The sequence below is a fragment of the Canis lupus genome, chromosome 15 (assembly GCF_011100685.1).
Source record: "Canis lupus familiaris isolate Mischka breed German Shepherd chromosome 15, alternate assembly UU_Cfam_GSD_1.0, whole genome shotgun sequence".
NCBI classification, from domain to species: Eukaryota; Metazoa; Chordata; class Mammalia; order Carnivora; family Canidae; genus Canis; species Canis lupus.
In genome coordinates, this window is record NC_049236.1 from 1654151 (window position 1) to 1680999 (window position 26849).

The 26849-nt window shown below is 56.1% G+C and overlaps 1 protein-coding gene and 1 long non-coding RNA gene across 8 annotated transcripts in view; one reads left to right on the forward strand and one right to left on the reverse strand.

The window, feature by feature from the left end:
- The window catches only part of HIVEP3 (HIVEP zinc finger 3), a 459199-nt gene that overhangs the window by 416333 nt on the left and 16017 nt on the right, over window positions 1-26849 (forward strand). For all 6 annotated transcript variants that reach the window (XM_038557696.1, XM_038557695.1, XM_038557699.1 and 3 more), the window contains one exon: window positions 25408-25583. In XM_038557696.1, coding sequence (XP_038413624.1) covers window positions 25408-25583 — 176 coding nt within the window. The remainder of the gene's footprint in view (window positions 1-25407; window positions 25584-26849) is intronic.
- Window positions 4954-11927, reverse strand: LOC102151786. Of its 2 annotated transcripts, none has more exons than XR_005370064.1 (3): window positions 11430-11927; window positions 5846-7806; window positions 4954-5674 (listed from the first exon to the last, which is right to left on the reverse strand). It is a non-coding gene; the product is annotated as an uncharacterized LOC102151786 (long non-coding RNA). The 2 variants fall into 2 exon arrangements; XR_005370065.1 differs by having other exon boundaries at window positions 5846-10381.

Sequence of the window (26849 nt, forward strand, 5' to 3'; positions counted from 1 at the left end):
GGATCCACCAGCAGTTGGAGGCTGATCAAGACAAAGGTGCAATGAGTTTGAGAAGGAAAAGCCAGAGGAGCAGGACACCCAGCAGAGTGAGAGGTCCTAGAAGCCAAGAGGAGACGGTGTTTAAGGAGGGGGTGGTCAGCTGTGCTGAGTGCTGCTCAGAGGCCCGGGAAGGTGAGGACAGGTAGTGTCCCTGGGAGGTGGCCACCGGGGGGGGTCTCTGGTGGCCTTGATGGGAGCTGTTTGGGTCAGGGCCGAATCCCAGTGGCATGGGCTGAGATGAAGAGTGGGGGCATCGAGTAGGGAAACCTCCATCCCAAGAGGTTGGCTGTGGAGGGAAGCAGAGAAAATGGGAAGAGGGACTAGAAAGAGTGGAAGGTGAGTGTTTAAACGAAGGGGTCCTGGTGCTTCGAGGCATGACTTCTGGCAAGGGGCAGGGTGCAGGAGAAGGTTCGAGCAGGTGGGGCCAAAGCAGTGTTGAGAAGGGGACACTTCCTCTGGGGCAGCAGGAGGGAAGATGCTGGCTGGTGTGGGAGCAGGATTGATGGTTGGGCTGGGGAGCAGGGAGGGACCCAATCCCGGCTCTGGGTCTTGGCCAACAATCAGAATGGCTATTCTGAAAACAAGGGCGGGAAATTTCTGTTCCTGGGAAACCACTGAGGTTCCCGGGAAGGCTATTCCTTTGTGAAAATTATCCCCTCCAATAAAAATACAGGCACACCTCGTTTCTCTTGCGGAGAGTCGTTTTTTGAGACGTTAGAGGTTCACGACTTGAGTGGAGGACGTAGCTGCAGACGAGGTGGAAAGAGCAAGAGAACTAGAATGACAAGGGGAGCCTGAAGTTGTGGCTGAGTCGCTGCGATCTCGTGACCAAACCTGAACGGGCGAGGAGCTGCTGCTATGGGTGGACAAAGAAAGTGGTTTCCTGAGATCGGATCTCCTCCCCGGGGAGGATGCCGTGAAGATTGTGGCAATGACAGCGAAGGATTTAGGACATTCCATGCACCGAGTTGATAAAGCAGCAGCAGAGTCTGGGAGGACTGACTCCGATTTGGGAAGAAGTCCTCCTGTGGGTGACTTGCTGTCAAACAGTGTCACGTGCTACGGGGAAATCGTGAAAGGAAGAGTCCATGGAGGCAGCAACCTTCATTACTGTCTTCTTTTACGAAGTCACCACAGCACAGCCTTCAGCCCCCGCCACCCTGACTGGCCAGCAGCCACCAGCACTGATGAGAAGGATGATGAGTCGCTGAAAGCTCAGATGATGGTTTGCATTTCTGTAGCAATACAGTGTTTGTAAACTAAGGTCTGTGCACCTTCCAGACCTAACACTATTACACACTTACTAGACTCCGCACTGCGTAGGGTCAACACTTGGAAACCCCAAAATCCGTCTGTCTTGCTTTATTGCGAGGTCTAGAAGTGAACCTGGGATATCTCCGAGGTGTGCCTGGCTATGGCTCTGAGGGAGGTCGACGCTCAGGTACTGGCCTGGCGTCTGTCTTTCTCCTAAGTCCTCACAGGGCTTCCCAGGGAACACTCACTCCAGGCATTAGAGAGAGCCGATCATGTCACTACAAAACCCAAGTCATGGACAGGAAAAAAAGAAAAAAAAAAAAACAGCATGAAAGCAAAATGGAAAAGAGAAAAGCCATATTGATCATGGGGCAGACTGAGTGTCTGAGTGGGCTGGGGCCAGAGTCCCCGGGGCCCGGAGCACTGTCAGAGAAGACCTAAATGCATCCTATTAAAATTTAAAGGAGAATCCATTTCTCAAGCAGCCGCTGCACCCGCCCCCCCAACCCCAGGTTCCAGCAGGGGATCTGAGGAGGCACGGAGCTCAGCCTGAGGGGGAGAGGGATGTGGGAAGTGGGATCCTCACCCCAACGCGCTGCGGCCCCTCAGAGCTGAGGACTCTGCACCTGCGAGGCCTGGACCGTGTCTGCCCGGGTCCAGGCTGCTCCTGTCCCGGGGGATCTGGCCCAGCGCCTCGGATGATGCTGGCTTCTCCCCATCTCTTCTGTGGGAGCCGAGGCTTCTCAGGGACACGGTGGCAGGTGCACACCCTCTCTCATTCTTTCTGGCTGTAATTTTATCGAAGTTGCACAGGCGCAGAGTTTAAAGAATGAAATATTTCTGTAAATTGTGTTATGGGAAAGAGCAGCACCCTTCCTCTCTGTTTACCCTTCTACCTCTGACAGGTGGGCCCGGCGGCTACCACCGTAGGCATTGAACTAGTGGGCCGAGAGCCACCCCACATGCCCCCCAGGTCCCCGGGTCCCCGTCCTCTCATCAGAGTGGCGCTCACATACTTCACAGCCAAGTCATATAATGACTGGTGGTTCCTGTTTCTTTCCTGTACGACTTTTCTATCTTTTCTGTGCATAAAAATGGATGTGTGTGTGTGTTCACTTATTTTGAGGGTTGATTCAACCCTCAAATTCTGACCTCACCCGAAGCCGTTCCAGACCCTTGGCTGCCCAGGCTCCTATTGGAACTCCGTGTGCTGACACAGGCCCCTCCCCGGGTCACACAGCGGCTCCCTCGGCCCGGTGCCCAGCTGCCACCCCGGGGCCTCCCTTCACCCTCTACGCCCGGGGATTCTCTTCCTCCCCTATTAGATGTCCTCTCTCTGCAAACTTATAATCTTCCTTTTCTTCATTTGCTTCCTCATTTTCCCAGAGACCATCCTTCAGAATGGTCTTCCGGAGAGAAGGGGTCTCTGCTGGGCGAAGTGTTTTAGCCCTTGACCGGAAATGATGGGATGTCTTTCTTCTGTTTCTTGGTTGCTGAAGTGCAGAACTCCAGGTTGGAAATCATGTTTCCAGAACCTTCGGAGTCCTAAAGGTGCTGTCCAGTTGCCTTGTTGCTATGAAGAGTTCCAAATCTGGGGACCCCTGGGTGGTTCAGTTGTTTAGCACCTGCCTTCAGCCCAGGGCGTGATCCCAGGGTCCCGGGATCGAGTCCCACATCGGGCTCTCTGCATGGAGCCTGCTTCTCCCTCTGCCTGTGTCTCGGCCTCTCTCTGTGTGTCTCTCATGAATAAATAAAATCTTTAAAAAAAGAGCTCCCAGTCCGTGCTGGCTCTGATTGCGTTCTCTGCGACAGTCTCTGGATCGTCCCCTCCCTGTCAGAGCTGTGGGATGTCCCCAGCGTGGCTCCTGGTGCAGGATTCTCCGCCCCTGGCAGTGCCTCTTCCAGTCTGATGACACGGGGACTCGGGCTCTAGGAGATGGTGTCCCAGTGCTTCCTTGGCGACTTGTCTCCCTTCCCTCTGGACGTCCTGTGGTCCAGGCCTTGGACCTCTTGGCTTGCTTCTCCGATTTTCCAGCCTCTCTGTCACGTTTCCCATCTTGTCGCCCTTTTGCTCTACCTTCTGCGTACTTCTTCCCATTTTGTCTTCCAGCCGTTTTGTTCCTTTCTCTGCCATCCAGTCTTTAATTTTCAAGAGCTCCTTTCTTCTCCTGGATGTTTCTTTTTAACAGTATCCTGCTCTTATCTGGTAGATCCCAGCACCCTCTCTTAGCTCTCAGAGGTCATTTTTGGTTTTAGTTTTCTTTTCTACCTGGTTTCTGTCTCCCTTGGATCCTTGATTGGTCCCTTTTCTCAGGTGTCTGCTGACCTCTGGTGTCTTCACTTGTTTAAGAGTGGGAGGCCCACAGGTGATTGGCAGCTCCTGGTGTGATAGAGACGCATCAATGGTGCGTGTCCTTCCTCTGGGGTCCCTGCCGTGGCAGTGTCTCCAGGTCTTTCTGCTCATCCAGAACCCCTATGAAGACTCCAGTTTCTTGACAGAAGGGTGTAGGGTTTCAATTTTGGGAGCCACAGAAAGGGAAAAGGTGGGAGGGGGAGGGGCGAGGAGCGCTGGCACCCAGTTATGCATCCGCTTCAACCCTCATTTCCTTAGGGTGCCCCTGCCTGCCCTCAGCTTGCCTGATGCCTTCCTCAAAGGCCTCCCATTTCATCCCTTGCCGAGAAACTTCCAGACTTTCTCTGGGGCACAGGAGGGGTAGTCTCCTGGCTGCTGGAGTTGAGGAAGGGATGGGGGGTCTAAAAGCAATCATCTGGGGGGAGCTTGGCAGGCTCAGCTGGTGGAGTATGTGACTCTTGATCTCGGTGTTTTGAGTTCAAGCCCTGTGTTGGATGTAGACATTACCTTAAAATTTAAAAAATTAAGAATAAGTGAAAATAAAAGCAGTCATCCTGGGGGTGCCTGGCTCTTGATCTCAGACTTGTGAGTTCGAGTCCCATGTTTGGAGTAGAGTTTACTATCAATCAATCAATCAATCAATCAATCACCAGTTCCTGTCAGTCTTCATTGCTGTCCCTGAATGAATAGTTAGCAGTCGTCCTTCCCTTGATTCCCTTCACCCCCGTCTCTAGCTTCCTTGATGGAGCCTATGGTGGAAGTGGGGACGGTTCTCGTATTCCCCACTGTCAATGCAGGATTCTGTTTTCTTGAGTCTACATAGTCTTTTCCACCCATTCATTTCTGTCCAGCTTCTGCAAGCTTATTGGCAGCATCCTCTCCTATCTTTCTGTTCTTTGTGGGTTTATTATGCCAAAGGAAAAAGAGAGACAGAGAGAAAAGGGCAAAGAGAGAGAGGAGGCAAAGCGGGTGTGGGGAGTGGTGGGGGAGACAGAAAAGCAGAGAGAAAGGAAAGAATGCTTTCCCCACCTCTTTATTATTTTTTTTTGTTTTAAATTTTTTTTAATTTATTTTTTATTGGTGTTCAATTTACTAACATACAGAATAACCCCCAGTGCCCGTCACCCATTCACTCCCACCCCCCGCCCTCCTCCCCTTCCACCACCCCTAGTCTGTTTCCCAGAGTTAGCAGTCTTTACGTTCTGTCTCCCTTTCTGATATTTCCCACACATTTCTTCCCCCTTCCCTTATATTCCCTTTCACTATTATTTATATTCCCCAAATGAATGAGAACATATAATGTTTGTCCTTCTCCGACTGGCTTACTTCACTCAGCATAATACCCTCCAGTTCCATCCACGTTGAAGCAAATGGTGGGTATTTGTCATTTCTAATAGCTGAGTAATATTCCATTGTATACATAAACCACATCTCCCCACCTCTTTAATATCAGACTCCTAGTAGGGTTGTTTTTAAAAATGTCTTAGCCATGGAACTTATTCTTCTGAAGAATCCCAGGGAAATCCACCCTCTCAGGCTCCCCTGTAGGCCCCGGGAGCCCCTCTGGCACCTCCCTCAACTTCCAGGAGTCAGAGGAGCACGGGGCAAAGTGCCACTTCCAGGAAGTCTAGAGAGTCTTCAGGCTCTGGACTGAGACAGAATCAGATTCCAGCCCAACCTCCAGCAGTTACGAGCCAGTCCCTAAAAATAGGGTCAGGAGCATCTGCCTCACAGGCTGCTTATGAGAAATGAATGGCCAGATAGTGTGGGCTGCTCCCCGCCGGCCTGGCACCCAGGAAGTGCTCGACAAAGGCGCCCCTTCCTTCCTTCTTCCTTCCTTCTTTGTGGTTCTTTCCTCCCTCCCATCTTCCTCTCTTCCTTCCCGCCTTCCTCTCCCCCAGCCGAGGTCCTCTCTGCCCAGTGGGTAGAACCGCTGAGGCCCGTAAGCCAGGGTGTCTTGGCCGGCCGGGCCACGTGTGGACCGCACAGCAGAAGGGTGAGGGTGGGAGGTCTGCTCCAGTTCTGTGTCTGGTCGATCCAGATGGTAAAAATGAAAAAAATTTTATTTTATTTATTTTTTTAGTTTTTGAAAAAAATTTTTAAATGACACAATGGCTGTGGGGGAGATGGAGTGTGTGACTCTGGGGTTGAGCATAGGCCCACCTGGATTTTATTCACTGCAAATCACAGGAGACTTACCTTTTCCACCTTTGGGCACTGTTGGAAACGAGGTCCCTACAGGAAGGAGGTAACACAGTGTGAGCCCAGCCATGGCACGTTGAGGTCAGTCTGTCCACCTCTCTGGATCGCAGCTTCCTCATTGGTAATTAGTTGGACGATGTGGGAGGGGGCTTGAATCCTGGAGTCGGGCTGGGGTCCGAGTGCTGGCTCTGCAGTCACTGGCTCTGAGATCCTGCTCGGTGCCTTTGCTCTTTCAAACCTCAGTTCTTATCCGTAGAACGAATGACTGCCACCTGGCCTGGGTGAACGATCTCTGGCTGTCATGATGCGACGTGTAAGATCTTTCCAGCTCTTGTCAGAGGATGAGCTCATTGAGCTCCGCACTCGATGCTGAGAGTAGCTGTTGCTCAGATACAGTCTTCAGGGAGAGGCCTGGCCCAGGGAGCTGTGCCGGCTACTGCGAGCCCTAGTCTCTTCCTGAGGAGAGTCTGGCCTTTTCGAGCTGTCAGAGAGTCGAATCCCAGCTCATCTGCAGGGTGCCCCTTCCTGGACAGAGGCCTCTGGCTGTACGCCCCAGCCTGAGACGAGACATCTGTCGGGAAGAATTTCTTTTGGAGCCCAGAGCTGGGTACTGGGTATTGCTTGCCTGAGCACACATGGGTAAAGGGACGAGGAGGGCAAAAGAGAGGCTAAATCTCCAGGGTTCTCTGGCCCCACAGCTTAGAACAATGGGAAGGGAGTTGCTCTTTCTCCATGGTCTGGAGTCTCTTGGAGCAGGGTTCCAGCTGCAGGGTCTCCCCCTCCAGCGTCAGCGGCCCCTTGCTGTCCTCGGGGTGGAGGCCCAGCCCCAGGAGACACTGATGCCTCCTGCCAGCCACACGCTGCTGCCCGACGTTTGCCTACTTCGGTCTGTGGTGCTCCTGGGGTGCCTTTCTCCACTCTGGAGGCTGTTGGGAAACTCTTGCCCGAAGCTTGGCACCCTCCTCCCGAGCTCACTGCCAATCAGAGGGAATGGGGGGCATCCTTCACTCCCCATGCTCTGCGCAGAGCACCCATCTCAGGTCGGCAGTAGACCACGGTGGCAACAGCACGGCTTTGGCACCGGCTAGACCCGGGTTCAAATCCTGGCTCTGCCACTGGTTGGAAAGACCTAACCTCTCCATGGCTCAGCCCCCTCAGCTGGAAAAGTGAGAATCGTAATAGTCCGTATTTATCAGTTATTAAGAGTAAAGGGAAACAATGTTTGTAAGTACCTGGCACAGTGCCTCGCACCCAGTAAGTTGACCTCTCAGTCTGCCGTGAATTTATCAATATTTACTTTATACGATTGCCTCTTCAGGTAAAGGGTAAATTCCTGGTACCTTCTGCCTTCTGCAAGCACTTTGTGGTAAAACGTACGGAAGGCGAATGCCCTGCATGGGAATCCTGGTTCTATCAGGGTGTCCTTCTGATGTTAAGTAAGCTAGGTAACGCCTCTGTGCCTCGGTTTCCCCATCTATAAGATGAAAATGATAACAATAATTCCATCTGAAAGGGTTTGCATGAGGATTAAGATGCTCCATGTAAAAAAAAAAAAAAAAAAAAAAAAAAAAAAAAAAAGATGCTCCATGTAAAGAATGTCCAGTGCTTGGTGCGTAATAAGTACTCAGTGAAAGTCTACTATGTTTCATATTATGGAAGAGCCCCCAAAAATCATTTCACCCAGATTCCTCACTTTGCCAATGAGGAAACTATGGCCCAGGGAGACATTAATACAGCATGCTAGTGACAGAGGCCGTCCTGTTGAGCCCCACTCCAAAGGAGCCAATGGGAGGAAGGGAGGAAGGATGTTGTGGTCCATGTGTAGGAGGATAGGGGCCATCTTGCTGTCGCTGCGCTGATGGCAGGGAGGCGGTTCTTGTGTGCTACTGAGTTGGAGATCTGCAGTGCCTTCAGCTCCCATGAAGAGAGATGATCAATCCCAGAAGATTCCTTTGGTTCTAGAGAGAACAGAGGGTGGCCTGGTTGGGGGAGAGGGAGCATGACCCACACAGGTTGAGGATGGCATTGCCCGCCACCCAAGGGGATAGGCTGTGGCTGGAGAGACAGAGCCTGACCAGGCTGGTGAGGCCCAGCGGCGTGGCCTTAGATGGAGGAAACGTGCACTAAAGAACTCAGGGAGGATAGGACTTGGCAGTTTGCTCTCCACTGCTTTGGGGAGAAAGTGGTTTTTCTCATGATACTTCTAACTTTTTTGTGTGTTTGCAATAGTTTCAGAATAAAAGCATAAAAGAAGAGAACCATTTTGGCTCAGAAGAAAGGAGACTGAGGAAGCCAGAAATCGAGGAAAGGGTTGAAAGGGGCTGTCCGGCAGATTCCTGGACGTGTGGAGTCAACCAAGGGCAAGAGGGGGAGCTAAAGGCATCAGACCAAAGGACAAATGGGGCCCCAACTCCAGGCAGAATTTTGGACCTGTGCTGTAGACAGGTGTCATCTGTCACCGTGGGTGGCTTACAGACCAAAGAGGGACGGCCCAGCTGGCAGGAGGGTTGAGGGAAGTGTGTCCTGGGGCGCAGCAGCCAGCAGGAGACAGATCGGGCCAGAGCAGGGCAGCAGGGGGTGGGTGTGCCAGGCAGGCAGGTTCCCAGGAACATGGTGGCAACAGACCGGGCAGGACACAGGAGCCAAAATGAGCCTAAGGCAGCCAGGGAGAAGCCAGGCTGTGAGCGAGGCCTTATGACCCTTTGGCAAGTGCAGCCGGCAGACTGGGGCCAGGAGGCGGCCAGCCAGGGGCCGGGCCAGGCTTCCAGGGACTGGAGCCAGGAGCAGGGAGGGCACCTCCCCAGGGACAGTGGCAAGGAGTGGAGGCAGCTGGCAGGGTCCAGAGGGCCAGGGAGGCTTGTCCGCAGCCTGTGCCCTTCGGCCGGGAGCAGGGTGTCTAGGGGTCAGCAGAAAAGCGTGTTCACCCGGTGGGGCCAGGTGGGCCGCAGGCTGATTCAGAAGGAAGGAGAGCCATCCCCTCACAAAGAGGAGGAAGCCAGACTTTCAAAACGTCAGCAGATCTAGCAGCTGGGCCGCCTCAGATCCGTCTCTCGGAAGGTTCTGGGACTGCTTAGCTTGCGAGCTCGGGAGCAGACTCCAAGAACCATGATTTTCCTGAGGTTCGTAACCCACTGGCGGTGGCATTCTGTGGACTCTGGGTTTCCAGCGTCGCAGGGAGTGGCAGGCCCTTCCAGCGAGGAAGGCAGCTGCAGACCGGCATCCTCCTCTGTGATCAGCCGTGATGAGGGAGCCCCCTCGGGACCCAGCAGGACACAGTGGCTTGAACGGGTCTGGGACCTGGGGAGCCCAGTGTCCCCTGAGGAGCCGGCCGCAGGCTGAGCAGTGCCCCAGGAGCTCCCACCAGGGATGGAAGGAGGCAGTGGAGGCAGGACTAGGGCCCAGCTGCGGCCCCCGCCAGGCAGAGGGACATGCCCTGCCCAGACTCCAGCAGGACGTCCGGGGTCTGGCTGCCGCGGGGAGGAGCAGAGCAAGCACCCTTGGGTGTCCCCACACTGGTCTGGGCTCCCTCCCTTCCCCTTTGTAGGGCCCTTCATCTGCCCCCTTCCTCTAAAGGGTCTCTGAAGGTCAGCCCTCACCCGGGGCAGGGGAGGGGCTGCTATGAGTGTAGCAAGGCTCTCTCTGGGGTCCTGACGGTCCCTGCATCCCCGGCACAGTGATGGGATGGGGGTCAAGCGCTGGTCTCTGCAGGGAGGCCCAAGGAAGCAGTCGGGGTCCTGGCAGTTCTATAGACAGGCCAGGCCGTCCGCCACGGGGCCCCGGGCACGCTCTCCACACCCAGCTGCCGGCTGCACGGAGGCCACACTGTCGCTCTCCCTCTGAAGAATCGTGGTGCAAGCGTGCCACACTCGGAGCGTTGCTCCCATCCTTCCAGGAACTGCTCACCCGCCACGTCCCCTCCCTGGACGCCTGGGCACCTGGCTCCTGCCAGTGTCGGCTCCTTCCTAGCAGGTTCTTTGTGTTCGCGGCTGCCTGGGCAAGAGCCCCCCACAGACCCTGATGGGAACCGTCCGGGGGATTTTAGGTGGCACCAGGACAAATGCTCCTTCTTTCAACCGTCACGTCTTATTTTAACGTGTGTTGGAAAAATGTAAGCAACACGTGAGACCTGCGGGTCCGTGACTGTGAGTCCCTAGGATGAAGCTGCGGCGGGGTGGGCCCAGAAGCAGGTGGTCAGGAGGCCTGTATCCCAGCTCGGATGCCCGAGCCCGAGCTGTGGGGCCTTGGGACCAGCCCCCAGGAGCGTCACCACAGGCCTTTACCACGGCCACAGAAGAGCCCTTCCGGTGGGTCAGGCAGTGGCAATAGTGGGAGGGAGGCAGCACCCTGGCTGGAGCTTGGGCCCTCCGCTCTGGGCCCTGTTCTATGATTTCGGGGGAAATCACTGCCTCCAGAGCCCAGGAGACCTGGGGGTGGCCTTGGCTGGGCCCTGATGGGCCATGTGATTTGGGGCAAGCTGTTAGGCCATCTGCACCAGTGGTTCCTCATCCAGAGGGTGACAGGCTGCATCCTGGGCTGAGGTGAGGATTAAATAAACAGATAATAAGATTAAATAAGGAAACACCCCCACCCCCTTCCCCCAAAGCTCTGCAGCATCCTGTTTGCCAAGGAGAGCATCCCTGGGCAGGGCAAAGGCAGGATTGGGAGGTCTCGGGGAGCAGGGCCTCGAGTTTGAGTCCTGGCTCTGTCACCTGCTGGGCATTAACCTCTCTGTGCCTCCCTGTGTCCCCTGGAGAGTCCTCGTGACCCCTCAAGGGCTGTCCTAGGACTGAGCATGTGACCACACGTGCACGCACCGAGTGTCAGCTTGCAGGAACCCTGGACGGATGGCCCAGCGCTGGCAGCCGTTGAGCGGGAGGCCTGGGCAGTGCTCTGGAAGCACCTCTGAGGACTAGCGGCAGTTGGCAAAGGTGTGAGGGGAGGGGCGGCGGAGGGAGAATTGTTCCAGAGGAACCAAGGGGCAGAGGCAGAGGCCTGGGGCTGCAGGAACAGGGCTCGGGCGAGGGTGGAATGAGGCCAGTAGTGGCCGCGAGTTGGAGGTGACAGGACAGGACAGGATGGGTGGGGCTGCGGGCAGGGGCCTGGGATCCTGGCCCAGGTGAGGGTCGTGGCTGGGGCAGGTCCCCTGTGCCTTTTTATTCACCTCATTTTTGTGAGAGGAGAGTGGGGACGAGCAAATGGGACTTACGTGGGTTGTAAGCGCATGGTGCATTCGGAGCTATTTTTAAATCCCCAAAGCTTGGTATTTATGTGACTCGACCACACCATTGGCCCTAAAGCCTGGCTCAGAAAGTCTCTGCCGGTGCCCCAGTCCCCTCCCAAGCACCACCTCCTCAGTCTCCGCTCCCCGTCCCCGGCCTCTGTGTGGCCCCTGCATCTCAGCCTCTGTGCCTGTTCCCTTGTGCTGTTCCCTCCGCTTGGAGGCCCTCCCCCCGGCTGCATCTCCACGTCCTCACAGCTGTCCTCCCGAGCCCAGGTCAAGTACCCCCCCCACGGCGCCTCCCTGACCTCCCCCTGCCACACCCCGTCTCCCCCTCCGAACCCCCAGGACCTGTTATCTTACCTTCGCTCGACGTTTCTATCTCCTGCTTGCGCCAGACGAAGGACGTTCCCCCTGATGGCCAGCCTTAAAGCCCACAGGCAGGGGCAATCCCTTAAATGAACTCCATGTATGGTTTAAACCTGTGAGTTTATACCTGTGTAGGCATCGGGCACAGTAAGGATGACCTTTGGTGTGACATGGTGCCACCGAGTTGCCGTGCGGCCGAGGGCAGGTCCCCGTGCCTCTCTGAGCTCCGTCTCGCTGTCCCTGCTACCCCTAGTTCGCAGGCTCTTGTCAAATCCGGGTCTGCAGGAAACGTTAGCGGGATCTACTCTCTTTCAACCATTCCGAGCTGACTCTGCATCTCCTCTGGACTTAGTTCTGGCCACAGGGTCACTCTGAAAAGCACCCCGGGCCGTAAATAGCAGGCGTAAGTGACACTTGGTCCAGGCCAGGCCAGTGCTGCTGGACGGCTGCCCAGGGCTTTCTGGAGACACTGTGTGTTGACTCAGTTCTCTACTGGGCACCGGGCCTAGTGCAGGGAAGCGTGTGGGGAGCGACCGGTCATCTGTGACGAGGGCACGCCCAGTCCCATCAGCCCTGCCTCGGGAGGCTGGAGTCTCCAGTCCATTGCGGTCCTGGCTCTGTTGGCAGTGTCTATGCGAGCTTGGGTGAGGCCCAGGCCCTCATACGCCCGGGGTCTCCTTACTTAAGACCTGTCTGGTGTATCTATTCTGGGAGTGTCGCTAGACCCTCTTGAGAGCTCCTGTTCTGTCGCTGGAACTCTTCTCTGTTGTCTCCTGGCCTGCTGAGAAGAACACTCGTTGCTTTTTCATGCCTGGGATTTACCGTTCCTCAGCCAGGTTCTCCCACGGAGAGGTGGCTTCAGCTCCAGCCGCCTGGTCCCCAGTAGCCCTCACTGTGCACACTCAGGACAGACCGCAGGTAGCCGACTTAAGCTCTGGTGGCCACCGGTTGAGGTTCAGCGCGCGGTGCCCTGTCCCAGTCACCTGCCCTGTTGCCCACCCTTCACCTGCCGTAACAGCGGCCCCTGTCTGTTGACGGCCTGCCGTGCCCCCGTACGGAACTGAGCACTAAGCACTTCACACACATAATCCCTAACCCTCATCACTACCCGCTAAGGTGTGTTTATATACGTACACACATGCACACCCATGACCATTCTGCAGATGAGGGGGTCAAGGCTCAGAGCAGCAAAGGGACTTACCTACAGCTCAGGTGGGAGGAGCAGAGCCAGAATTCAAAGCCAGCCCTATTCGCTCCAAATCTGCATTCTTTCCCCCACAGCCCCCCGCACTGGGGTGCCCTACTTTCTGCGTCCTCTAACTCTCGGTCACCTGCATGGCAAGCTCGGGGTGAGACTCTGTGGCTGCCCCTCCATGTGCCCAGGGCCAGGCCCCAAGGGGACCCCCTGCAAATGCTTATGCACAGAGCTGCTGCTGTTGGTGCTGCTTCCCTAGGGCTCATGGTGAGGGCTGGACATCTCTCCCCATTCCCTCCATCCTTCCATGCTCTGGAGAATGGCCGCCCCATCAGCAGCATCTCCTCCAGCCCTGAGAACTAGAAGGGTGTGGGAGCCAGAGAGGAGCGTTGAGGGTTGGATGCTCTCCCTCTGCTGCTCACTGGTTGTGCGACCTTGGGCAAGTCATGTTACCTCTCTGAACCTCCACCGCCATATCTGAAAAGAGGCACAACATGCTGCACCTCCCTGATCTCTAGGAAGGAATAAATGAGTCCCCGGAACGAGGCAGGTGTCTTGTTGGTGCTAAAGGATCACAGATACTCAGTCTGTATTATTGTAGCTGTTGCGGCCCATCCGATGCAGGAAATGACTCGGCGACTCCGTCAGACTGGAGGCCTTCCCCTTCACCTCGACCACAAGGGTGACCTAAGGCTTCCCCACCGGAAGGTGAGGCTGTGTCAGAAGCTGGGATCTGTTGAGGCTTGCAGACCCAGGGTGAGACTGGGGGTCCCGGCTCTGGGAGAGGAAGGCTGTGAGCTGTCAGGAGAAGGGAGCGTGGCCACAGCTTTGTCTGAGGTGCAGAGCTCAGCCAGTGAGAAACTTCTCCGGGGGGTTAAGAAGCTTCTACATCCCTTTCATGTACATTTGAGGATTTCAAAAGAACCGAGTCCGTCGCAGCCTACGCCTTATTTTGTACCCTGGGTCTGCTTTCTCACATCCAGCACCTGGTCACACTCAGCTTCACTGTGCTGGGGACAGATGTAGTGTCCTCTGCTAACTGGTCCATGTGCTTTTTAGGGTCTGATGAGGTTTCATAGAAACAGCATTTTTGAAGGCCACCTGAGCCAGTGGCAGTAGTTCCCAGGCTGATCATAATGGATGAGCTCTGGATTACCACGTGTCCCACCCTCCCCGCCTCTATGCAGTGTCTCTTCTATCATGCTAAGGACTGTCCAAAGCATTGGAAATTTTAACAGAAGGGAAGATGAGATGCAGATTGTCCGTGATGGGACCATCCTGCTCATAGCTGTGCCACTACCCCGTCCTCCTCACACTCCCCTAGTGAGGACACTAATTAGGCCGCAGTGTTGAATGGCCACAGGGTTAAGGTGAAGCATTGGAGAAAGGCTGCATGTACAGTCAAAGCCCGTCTGGTCTCACGTACTAGGGGAGTCACAAGTTTGTGGTTTTCAAATGCAAATAAGCAAATCCCTGTATTCAGAAGCTTGGAATTCCTTTGAAAGCAGTTGCCCATTTTGCACCTGTATTACCCTAGTATAGTTTGGTTAACTTCACTGAGGCTCCTAGGCCGGAAGGACACTGCATTCTCTTTATCTGGACCTTGATCCTTGTCCTACTGATTTCCATTTCAAAAGTAGTCTCCCGTGGGTGGACCACTGGGGTCTGAGACTGGTCAAGCTCCCCGTCACACAGATCGCGTGCCCTGTATTATTCAACATCAAAGTTCGGATGCTGGAATGCTTCACATTCCAAGTCAGCTGTTCCGTCTTCAACACTGGAACTTGTCTCTCACCACCATCACCTTGGCGGTGGTCTTGGGGGGCTTCCCAGGGCACCAGCATCCCCATCAGCGTGTTTTGGATTCCTTTGCAAAACTGGCCATGGCGAGGGAGGAGGAGAAGATGGCAGGGGTCTGGCATAACTGCTTATTGCTCTATCAGCTGGTCCATGTGTGGTCACCGATGGACGGTTCTACTGGCGTCCTAGCACCAAGCCATTGGCTTCCTTTCTCATCTGGGTGAGCGGCTTCTCATCTCCAGGCTTCGCAGTCTATGGACAATGGGGCCTTTTGGTTTTCCTTACATTGTTGAAGAATAAATTCAACTGTAATGAGTGCTGTCAAGGCCAAGGGCTAGAGAGACGGGGCAAGTACTGACCGAGCCCTTGGTACATGCTGTTCTAAGCATGTAACTTGTATTAACGAAGTTAACCTCACAGTAGCTCTGTGAGTGCGTAATATTATTGTTCAGAAATGTTTAAATGGAAACTATCATACATACAAAAAGCAACCCAAGTCACAAGTACACAGGCCACGAGCTATTCCGCAGGGAATACACCCATGTAACTATGCTCAGTTATCTACAGGTCAAGAAACAGGACATGACCTCGGCTTTACAGATGAAGAAACTGAGGCACAGAGAGGTTATATAACCTGCCCACAGTTACACAGCTAATTAGGATCAGAGCCTGGTTTCAGCCTTGGCAATTCTGGCTCCTAAGCCCAATCCTCTTGACTGCTGCACTTCTCTGCCCCTAGGAAAGCTATTACCAGGGGACAGGACCAGGATGAGGCCTTGCAGTCATGGTGACATTTGAATACACGTCACCGCTTTTTATCTTATTTGCACCTCGATGCATATGCAGGCATCTGTGCTGCCTGAACACTGACGCTGCACAGATCACGGTGGCACGGCAGTTCATCGCCGCTGGCTCACAGGCATTGGTGGGACACTTAGTGTATACACGTAGTTCAGCACCTGCTGCGGTAAGACGGCCCTGGTCGGTGTCCCTCCTAGCTGCAGCAGCCTACAGCCCCAGCGTGTGCTTCCAGAACGCAGCTCCCCACGCCCGCGAGACACAGTCCCAGCCTTTGTGCTGGCATCTGAGACTTTTCCAAGCCAGCCTCAACACGACCTTCCCACCACAGTTCCTGCCACTAGTCATACAGAATTGTGCCGTGGCTTCCACAGCAGAATTCCTGGAAAAAGCACCTATCACAGAGTGAGTGCTCAACAAATGACAGCCCTTTCTTTTTCCGAGATAAAAGATTACCCTTCTGACCCTGGCTGACTTTATTCTGGTGCTCTTGGGTAAAGAATAGGCAGGTATTCAATCTCCAGGATCTGGTCCTGTCCCCATTCTGGGCCTGCTTCCTGTCTGGAGAACAAGGAAGTGAGGCTGGAAGGACTAAGAGACCACAGCCTGGCTTCAGTTGGGCTGGGTCCAGCCCCACCAGAGGGCCCTGGGTGCCGTGAGCCATTTGGTCTTACTAAGGACAACCTGGAGGGGCCTGGCACAGTCCAGGGAGGCATCTGGCATCCATCCTGAGTGGAGTAGCTGGGGTTTGGAAGTGATAAGCCTGGAGAGAAGTAGTCTTGAGTGCAGTGCCACCTTTTAGGAGACTGTCCCGTGGAAGAAGAGTGGCAGGAGCCAGAGCTCAGACCACAGGTGGGAGCACAGGTTGACACCTTCAACTTCAGAGAAGAGCTGCCCAGAGGTGGGAGGTGCTGCCCAGAAACCCTGAGACCCCAGGTGCCCAGGCGTGTGCATTCCCGGGAGGGTGCGGAATGGGATCCGCCTGACGATGACCACGTCAGAGGATGCACAAGGCCTCTCCTCCCTGGAAGTCAGGGGTTTTAAGGTCCTCCCAAGCTTGGATGTTCCTTAACAGTAATGTTCCAGTTGTTTTCAAATTCACAGAACCCTTTGCTACAGGGTTCAGTTTACACAGATGCCTACTCTGAAAAACAGCCTGATGTGGTGGGGGAGGAGGGGATGCAGAACCCCGCTGCTCCTCAGCCTCCCCACCCCTGGAGTCCCAGGCATGGTTTGAAAGCCATTGTTCTAGAACCCTGCGGGTCAGGGCCTGCTGAAAGCTGGAGCAGCTCCACATAATGTGCACGTCTAGGGAGTGCGCGCCTCTTTGGCAGTTTCACTTCTCTGAACGCGAGAGGCCCGGCTTCTGGCTTCCTGCCTCTCTCCCTAATCTCCCTGTCTGGTCGGAAACAGGGCCTTTGGCTGCATTCTTTTGACCCCAGCTGGCATCAGCCCAGGCGTGGTGCCTCCTCCGTGGTTCTGGGTGTCTGCGCTTGGTGGTTCACTCCACAGCATCTCCACTAATGGTACCGATGTCCTTAGAATAAAAGGCACCTCCTGTTCTTAGAGGTGTGCCCGGTCAGCGCCCAGAGCTGCTGCTGTCTCCTGGGCACCTGGTGCTGTCTGCTGATGTGCCCCTAAAATGGAAAATCATTCCGGCAAAACCAGGGCAACGGCCCAAAGGCACAAATGCAAGCCGGCAAAATGGACAAGGACTTGCTCTAGTGGTGCGCGTCCTTCTAGAAGGTGGAAAAGAAGGGTCTTTGACCTGTTTCCCTCCTGCCTCTGGAATCTGCATCTTCTTTCCTCTTGCCTCTGCCCTGGCTTGTACTCCGTATAGTCAGCAGATGAAAAGCATTTCGTCTGAGAAAACCACCTAATACCCACTCCGCTGGTCCTCCTCTGATCATCCATAGCACTTTACCCATTGTCTGGGTTGCTGTTTGTCTTTATTTTATGATCTTGTAAGTACATGTTATTCACACTTGAGACCAAGGACAAAGTCTTATTTAGCTTTGTATTTCTGGTCCTGGCCCAGCCTCGGGCTCAGACCAGGCCATTGTAGGTATTGTTGAGTAAATACACGGAGTACTGCTTAAAATAGACACCCCGCAGGTGGGCTCTGCACCTGCGCTTGTCTTACAGATGTGCTGTGGAATTCCTGGCCCAGCAGGCCTGTCCCTGGACCTCGCACTAAGTGCCCCCCACCCCAGATGTTGTGATGTCATGTCCTCTGCAGAACCCTGCAAAAGGACAACAATCTAGGATGTACCCAGAACCCTGTAGGAATGCCCCCGCCACTAGCCCCATCCCATGGCCCACAGCTCAGCCTCCCTAGTTTATTTTTCACCGAAGGGTGTGTCCCCTACCTCTTGGCAGCTGAGCATTTGTAACAGATACACAGCTCAGTAGGCTGTGCCACCTGGCACTTGCCCCTCTTCCCACATCCTTTCCCTTTGGGTTTCACTGGGAGAGCAGTGTCCCACTGCGGACCAGCTGATGGGCTCGCTGTGGCTGGACCTTCCAGGGAACTGTGACCTCTGGGAACTGGCTCTAACCTCACTTCCGGGGACACAGGCTTCCTGCAAAAGTGGAACTCAGAGCGACAGTGTGCGCCTCTCCGATCACATCTTCCTCTTGCTTGGTGTGATTATATGCAAATTTGGAGGATTGTTGAGAATTTAATGATAAAATATTAATAGTATAGGGAAAAGTCAGTAACATATCTGCAGAATAGCCTCATAGGAGCTCCGATTAAGGAGGTAACTGGGAGGCCACAGAGTTTACCCCCTCATTAAAGAGAAAAACGCAGCTTGGTGGAGAGAAAAGTCATGGGCTTGAAGGTCAGACAGGCCCCTACTGGCTTCATGACCTTGGGGAAGTTCCTTGGAGCCAGAAGTTTAGCTGTGGGCTGGATCTGCCTCTCCTATTTTATTTGCCTTGAAATGTGTCTTTTAAAACAGGTGATTTCAAGTGTTAGTCAGAACGGCTTGGCCTCTAAGCACCTGAACTTTATAACATGTGGCCTGGGATCAAATTCTGGCTCTGTTGACTTACTGGCTGTGTGGCCTTGAGCAGGTTACTCAACCTCTCTGGGACTCTATTTTCTCATGTGTAAATAAGGATGATTAGAGAGCCCCTGCCATGAGGTTTAAATGAGGGAATGCGTAGGAAGCATTTAAAATAGTGCTCAGTCTGAGGGGGGCACCTGACAGGATGAGTACCGGGTGTTATGCTGTATGTTGGCAAATTGAACTCCATAAAAAAAAATAAAAATAAAAATGGTGCTCGGCACCCAGGAAGGGCTATGGAAGAGTAGACTAATATTGTCAGTTTTTTTAAAATCTGTATTTGTGGTTTTCTTGAAAACCTGGAAGATCTGACATCATGCAACATGGGCTGGAAAGGTGTAGCCACTGTCCCTTTAGAGAGGGACTGTGTCCTCCCCGCATACCTCAGTGCCCCCCCCCCATGCCTCGTCCACTTGCGTCATGTTGGCACCCTCCCCATAGAGCACCCTGGGCCTCCGTTTAGCCAGGAATGGGTATATCTATTTCTTTTTGTGGGACTAAATCTGAACCACTTAATGGATAAATGTGTCCATTTTACAGCACTGTCACAGGAGTGGGCCAGCCATCCCCCTTCTGTCCCTGTGCGGGGACCAGGAATTTCCTCCTGCTGCAGGCTCTCCCAGCCTGCTCCTCTGGCCTCTAAGGGTGTCACAGTGCCAGTGACAGGGAGCTCACTACTTCACAGAGCAGCTTCACTGCTGAATCTTTGTCAGAGGTGGAGCCAAGGACAAGTCCCCCATCACCATGACTAAAATGCCGTCTATTCTCGACCCCTTCCCTCTTCCGGCGTCTGGAGCGGAGCGGGGGGCGCCGTGCACGCCGTGTTCCACTGTGTTCGGTAGAAGCTGTGGGCTTCAGAGAGGCCTCTGAAGAGTCTAGAACCACAACCCAAGGTGTCACGTGCTGACTGCTCACCGTCAGGCGGCTCGGCATCCCCGGGTTGCAGGACTGGAGGAGAAGCGGCTGATGTCAGATGTGGGACCCCTGGGGTCAGGACCAGGCTCCGGGTTCTGCTTCACCACTTCGTAGTTGTCTTGTAACTTTGGCGAGCCAGCCGACCTCTCTGTTCCGGTTTTCTTCTGTATCAGGGGAGTATTAGAAGACCCCCTCGATCGAGGAAGGGGTTGCTTGAGACTCTTCCTCTTTTCCTTTGAGTCCTCGAATCTTAACTGCTGCAGCATAAGAACAAAAACAGGGCAGCTCAGGTGGCTCAGCAGTTTCGTGCCTGCCTTCAGCCCAGGTCGGGATCCTGGAGACCCGGGATCGAATCCCACGTCAGGCTCCCGGTGCATGGAGCCTGCTTCTCCCTCTGCCTGGGTCTCTGCCTCTCTCTCTCTCTCTCTCTCTCTCTCTGTCTCTCATGAATAAATAAATAAAATCTTAAAAAAAAAAAAAAACAGACCTGGAGGATTCTGGGGGCTCCACACCCCTCCTGGCAGCCTTGCTCTTGGCTCCACCTGAGGCCGCAGAACCGAAAGCCACATCCAGGCAGGGGGCTGGGACCCCTGGAGCTGCGGCCAGGGTCAGACCAGCCTGCCCCTTGCTGCATGGCCAACCTGAGTCTGGGCCTCGGGTCGTCGGGCTGCCGGGTCTCAAGGTCCCTCTAAGACATTCTGGAATCCACAGAAACAGCTATTTTTTCTTTAAGAACAAAACTAAACATTTCCCAGACTGGCTGACACCTCTGGCTTGTCAGGGCAGCAGAAGGCAGGCAGGTGATGGGGCTCAGAGCAATGGCTCCCTGTTCTGGGAGTGTGAGTCAGCAGCACCCCAGCCTGCCAGTGGGGACTGTCTTGTGGCCTCAGAACTGAGAGGGGGTCGGTCACTTCTCCCCCCGGGGAGAGTAGCCTGGGGGGGATAGGGAGGAGCCAGCAGACCTGGGAGGCAGCACTGTGCCCCTAGGGGCCCCACCATGGTTTTCTGGTTTCCTGCTCTGGCTTTCTGCAGGGCATTTTTCTGTAGCTGTCAACACCTGCGGGTCCCACCCAGAGCTGGCGGCCCTTTCAGGAAGGGCTGGGTGGAGAATGATGCTGTTCTTGTTTGTCTGCAGTGTTACAGGCCCCTGGGAATCCTGGAGAAGGAAAGTGCTAAGGAAACCTTGGTCCACATCATCTGAAAGTATTTGTGCAGCAAGTCTGTGCAGGGATGGGGAGCTGGGTGGAAAGATCGCTGACTGGCTGGTCTTGGCCACGTCACTCAAACTCCTCGGGCCTTAGTTCTCTTTTCTGTAAAATGAGGATGGTGGTAAAAGGGGGATGGCAGACCGGTGGAGGTCAGGCATGTGATGGTGCTTGCTGTGCCTCGGGGCAACAACTGTTTGCAAGGGACAGGAAGTCACTTACCCAAGGTCACCGAGCAAGGTCAAGCAGGAGCCAGAACTGGGCCCCAGGTCTCATGCTGACCTACGAGCCGAATAGTTCCTACCAGGGAGTGGGGAGCGTTCGGCCAGCCAGTCCCTCCTGGCTAGGAGGGCCTAGCTCTGTGCCGTGCCCAGGGGGAGGCCACAGCGTCGTGTTGGGATGTCCAGGCCAAGAGTCGGATTATAGCAGACCCGGAAAGAAGGCCTCGGTTTGGCTCTGTGCAGCCGAGGAGCGTGAGCGCTTGCTGGGTGGCAGGCACTGTGCTAGGCCCTGGGGATATACCAACAGCTGAGGCCCACCTGGCCCCTCCTTCGGGGGGATAACGGGGACTCCGCTGGTTGAGAAGACTGTCACCACGCACACAACTTAGTGCTGTGAAGGGGAGCACGTGGGACCCCAGGCTCGGCGGGCTCAGGGCTCCAAGGGAAGGGACCTTGCGGCGAAGCCCTGAAGGAGCAGAGGAGCTGGTCGGGGGGGGGGGGTGGTGCTGGGGAGGCTGGAAGGCTGGAGGAAGGAACTCTGAGGCCCCCAGGGATGTTTGGCACAGGGGGTGAGGCCCTGGAGAGGTCGCTGGGCCGGGTGGGGTCCTGGGCCTCTGTGCCATCCTGTCCCCCGAGTGCAGGGACAGGGCCTTATCCTGCAGGGGGTGAGGGAGCATTGCCCCCAGGCTGGGAGGAGCAGCTGGGCTGCATGTGGTAGGGCTCGCTCCCTCTGGCTGTTCTGTGAAGAAAGGCTACAGGGAGGATGGTGGCCCTGGCTGCCTCCTCGGCCACACTCGGGCGGTGGGGGGACAGCATGGACAGGCTGTGGCGACAGGCTGAGCACGGAGAGGGATGGCAGTGGAGGCACTAGGAGGAAGCCCCGGCGTGTTCCATTTATGGAGACGGGTACCCAGGGGGACGTGGTACTGCACGGGGGACCGGAAACGTGGTTCTGGGCGTGCAGGCTGTGAGGTGCCTGAGAACCACTAGGAGGGGTACTGAGGGGGGCATTTGGAGGTTCAGCAGGGAGGTCAGACCTGGAGAGAACAGGAGACCCATTGGCGTCCAGGTGGAAGGTCAGGCCTGGGAGGGGTGAGGGGAGGAGAGCGCAGGCTGGGGCCTGGGGACTGACAGCATGGGACAGGGGCAAGGAAGGAGCCTGCAGAGAAGGGTCACCAAGCCAAGCAAGAGCCCCTGGAAGGTGGGCGCGAGGGCAGACAGGAAAAGACAGCCGTCCTTTGGATTTAGCAACGTGTGACCTTGGCAAGGACAGATGGCCAGGGAAGCTGAGTCGAGGGGCTCAGGAGTGGGGGTGGTGAGGAGGCATGGACAGCAGGTGTGGGCTGCCCTTTCCTGGCTTGGGCTGAGAAAGGAAGAGCAGAGCGAGCAGGAGCTGGAGTGGGTTGGGGTCCAGCGAGCCTTTGAGGTTGGCTGTTGACTGGTGACAAGCTTGAACTGAGCGTGTGGCCCATGATGGCGGAATGTACCAGAAGGCAGAGGCTGTGGAGCTGCTGGGGAAGGAGAGGCTGATCCTGAGCTGGTGTGGGGGGATGGCCCCACGCAGGAGGATGACCCAGCCCACACTGGACGGCTGGCCCATGCCTGTCCTTGGGCTGGGCCCTTTGGGGACCACAAAGCCGTCGAGCTGTATGAATCCCAGTCTCGGCCTTCAAGGGGCAGAGGACTCACAGGCTCTGGGCTGCTCCACCAGGACTGCTCTCTCTTCAAGTCCTGGGGCCCCCCAGGAACCAGCGTCCTCCATGACGTGGGACCAGCTGGCTGCTGCCCACCCCAGCCCCGTTCTCTCTGCTTCCAAACCTCCTGAGCTCCCAGGAAGTCGCTGCTCGGGGGTAGGTGTTGGGACCGGCTTTCTGGTCACCCTCACACTGCCCCCTTCTTGTTTTCAATCCTCTCCTGGGCAGTCGCCTTCCTCCTCACAAATCCGCCTGTCCCATCGTGAGTCCCGAGGACTTCTGGCCGTGTCCTGGGCATCTCTTCACGGCTTCCTCTCGGGCATCTCACACTCAGCAAAGCCCTAGGGGCCTGCATCGCTTCCCTCCAAGCCCACGGATGGAATCGCTTGAGCCAGCCAACTTGAAAACGTTGGTCTTTGTTTCTGCCTCCTTGTGATCCCCGCCCCGTCCAGACGACCGCCTGTCCTAGAACACGCACCTCTGGCAGGGACCCCAGGTCTCTCATCCTCCAGACCATTCCCCCGTGGTGCCAGGGAAGCATCTTCTCTCTGAGACTTTATCTTTAGGACAACTTTGACCAAGTCTAAACTTCTTAGCACGCATCGAAGGCTGATGGGGATGGTGATCCAGTCCGAGCTGCCCATCCCACCTCGTCTGCTTTCACCCACCAAATCCGTCCAGCCTCTTAACACCTCTTGCCTTTGCTCCTGGTCCCTGCCTGGAGTATCCTGCCTCCATCTCTCACCGCCCTCCCCAGCCCCTCCAACCCCTCCCCGGCAGGTTCCACACACCTTCCATGGTCAAGACACCCAACTCAAGGCACAACCCTTGAAGGTTCAAACGGTTTTTCTGTGTTTTCTGCACATAAGTGTGAGCCTGGGAAGACCACTTGTCATCTGAGCTTGCTATAGAGGAGGAAATGAGGGATCTGAGAGCAGCCACAGGAGACCGACTCTAGCACTTGACTCTGAGTTGACTTGAGCATAGGGTGGAGCCCAAATACAGGGGCAGTCAGAGTGGCAGTGGGCCTCGCTCGCAGTGGCCACCCCAGCGGGGTGGAGGGAAGGGGAAGGAATGCCGAGGGACACCTTTGTCATTGGAAGTTGGAGGGGAGGGAGTGTCAACGGACCCGCCGAGCAGGGCCGAATGGAGGCCCCTGTCCAGGTGGAGGCCGAGCCTCGTGCAAAGAAGAGACCAAGGCATTCTCGCTTCTTTCTTCTCTGGCTGGGAAAAGGGTGCTCCATCTCAGAGTGGGTCCTGGGGGCCACAGAGGGACACAGGAATTAACATCCGGGTGTGGGTCGCTGGTTTGGGTCCAGGAGTCCCGCTGCGTGAGGGTGAACTCCTGTCACCGGGAGACAGACATCCCCAGTTTGCCCATAGGGTGCTCTTCATAAGCGCGACTAGAGTCACTTCCTCCTACCAGCCCCACAGCCTTCATTTCCTCCCCTTGAACACAAGATGTCACTTTGCCCTGGTTCAGATGGAAGTTGGCTCCTAACCTGAGAACAGGGTGCCTGCAACTGGCCGGTCAGGGCCTCTTAAGGAGAAGAAAAGGTGGTTTTAGACAACATGAGGCCAAAACTGAGGTGACAAAAACCAGGACCCGTAGGGACTTGTGGACAGCAGCCCCACGTGTGAGAGAACATGCGTGTATGAGTGTGTGTATACGGGTGTGAGTGTGTGCTTGAGTGTAAGAGTGGGGAGGTGGTGTGTGTGTGAGTGTGTGATGTGATCACTCTGTCACCACCAGCTGGCCCCCTCTCTTAGAGTCCCCTCTTTCAAGTCATCCTGTGACATCCTCTCATCCATAAGCTGATGGCCATGCAGAGTAGGACTGAGCCCCAGCTGCTGTCCCACCTGCTCCCAGCCACCTCCCTGCCCCTCTGCACCTGCTCCGAGTTTGAGTGCCAGGCACCTGGGCTGGGACATGTTGTACAGCATGAGTGTGGGGCACAGGCAGGCCTCCTGCTGGGTGATGGGGGCATGCTCAGCTGGCCGAGAGGCCACACCGCCCCTGAGGCACCCGTGCCCTCAGACGCCCCTGGCCTCGTGAGTCAGAAGACACTTCCCCTGGAACCATACCAGGAACCCCTCCCCTGGCCCCATCATAGACTTTTCAGGGGGGAGACGTGCTCATCTATGGCATTAGGCCAACAAGGCATTTTGATGAGGATCGTATGGAGTGAGACTCGTGGGCTTCCTTCTAGGTGGAAATCACAGCCTTCTGGTTCGGGTCCAAGAGCATTAGTGGCCCTGACGCCCGGCAGGTGGGCTGGCTACCCTAGGAAAGCTCTTGGCCCTGGTGCTCTGAGCCCAGGTGTTCCCTGGGAGCAAGGTGGCTAGAACCTGGGTCCCCAGGGCTTCACGGCTCATCCGGAGATGCGGTCGGGGAGAGAGCGCAGGGCTCCTGGTTTCTGACTCTGAGAACAGGGAAATGATGGCTGTGCCTCAGACCTCCTCCCAGCAGTGTCCGGGTGGCTTCCTAGCCGACCGTTTTAGCGATCGTTACCCTTCCCGGGAGGTGGACAGGCTTTGGAGCAGGCAGGTTCGGATGGATCTTAGTTCTAGATCTTTCTGGCTGCAGGAGTTTGAGCCTCAGGCTGGCTCTTAAGGGCTCGTGCTCAGGATCGTGATTTAATTTGTGTAAAGTGCCCGGCGCAGAGTGAGCACCTGGCAAATGGTAGCCGCTAGAGCGTGGTCGTTCCCTTCTCTCACTCGCGTTGCTGCTCCGGTGGCCCAGCGTGGCTGTCCTGTGTGGGGACAGGCTGGCTCTGGAGCCCAGGCCCTGCATGGCTTCACTTCCCGGCAGGAGGCGCGGGGTCTGCTGCGGCCGGATGGAAGAGAGGGGGCAGCCGTGCCTGGTCGAGGGCAGGGCAGGTGCAAGGGGTCCCTGGTGGATCCCCAGGGCGACTCCCCCACCCCCGCCCCACGTGGTTCTCTCTGGGTCGCGTCCTCCTCGCCCAACACACCAAGGGCTGGATGCGGCCAGGAAGCCTGTGCATCTTCTGAGGTGGGAACCAGCCTCTTCTCCTCCTTTTTTTTCCTTTACCATGACGCCTGTTGCTCATAGGTACAAATCAAACGAAGAGTATGTATATGTGCGAGGCCGCGGCCGAGGGAAATATGTTTGTGAGGAGTGTGGAATTCGCTGCAAGAAGCCCAGCATGCTGAAGAAACACATCCGCACCCACACTGACGTCCGGCCCTATGTGTGCAAGCACTGTCACTTTGCTTTTAAAACCAAAGGTAAGAGACAGTCAGCTGGGGCGCTGCCCCTGCCCACCGTAGGGAGCTCCCCTCTGGGAGCCCTAGCACAGAGCGCAGGGGCCCGGACCTCTCCGCCTGGGGCCTGGGCCACCCCCACGGCCTGGGCTCCCCAGTGGCAGAGCAGCGCCTCCAGACTGGGCAGTGGCACCCCCTGGCTGCCCAGCCTGTCCTCTTGGATCCCACACAGCTCCTCCACCTGCGCGCCTGCCCCGCCGCCCGGAGGCGCTCTTGCACACCGTTCCCAGTTTTGATTTTTCTCTCCTCCACCCCGTCCTTCTGCATGTCTCCTCGGCCCCTTGCCCACTGATCTGGTGAGCTCCAGCATCCGCACCTGTCACCACCACTCTTGCGTTTGGAAATCCATTCCACTCCGAGCCACTCGGCACACTCACATGGTCACTCCTCATGGCAGACTCGCCCTGCCTCCACCCGCCTCACCACTCAGACCATGTTCCTGCCCACCCGGCTCCTCTGCAGCTCTCGGCACAGCCCGCTCGCCCCCCGCCCTGCCCAGGCTGGCAGCCCCGACAGTCCGGCCCCAAGGCAGGGGCAGCAGGCTCTGGCGGCCACCTGAGCGAGGAGGAAGGGCAGCCGGTAGAGGCTGGCGTGGCCTGGCCTGCTGCAGGCCCCCCGTGTGAGCAAGTGGGGCCGAGTCCGTGAGACTTGGAGCAAGCTGCTCCCTGCACACTGCGTGGACTGTTCCTGCAGGCCGGGCGGGGAGGACGTGGGCACTCGCGCATTGCTTCCTGGTAGCTGAGCAGAGGGACGGGGGACGGAGGTGAAGCAGAGGAAGGCCTGGGGCTCTCAGTGCCCCTGACAGCTTCAGCCTCTTGTGCTCTGCAGGTTCTTGGGTCAGGGTTTCAGGGTTTGGACGTGAGGGTCCCGCCTTCTCCTTTGAGCAAGTGGGGGGCCTCCACGCTGGCCCCCGCTGGAGCCATGTGCTGTTTCCGCGGACAGAGCCCGAGAGCAGGTTCAGTTTTGCCTCTTGTTGACCTTCCTTCTGGTGGGGAAGCTGCTCCCAGGCAGAGAGGCTGGGCCGAACCCTGTGGAGTTCGCCAGCCTTCCTCACTTTCTCCTCCTCTTGCCCCCCCCCCCACCCCACCTCCGTGCTCTCTGTACCGGGTCCGGGGGGCAGTTTACCACGTTTACCAGTTTACCACTTCCGGCCCCTGTCTGACCAAGTTCCATCTTGGCCGTCCTAACCCCGTTCACCGACCCCTGCCCTCCTCTGTCCTCCGGCCATCG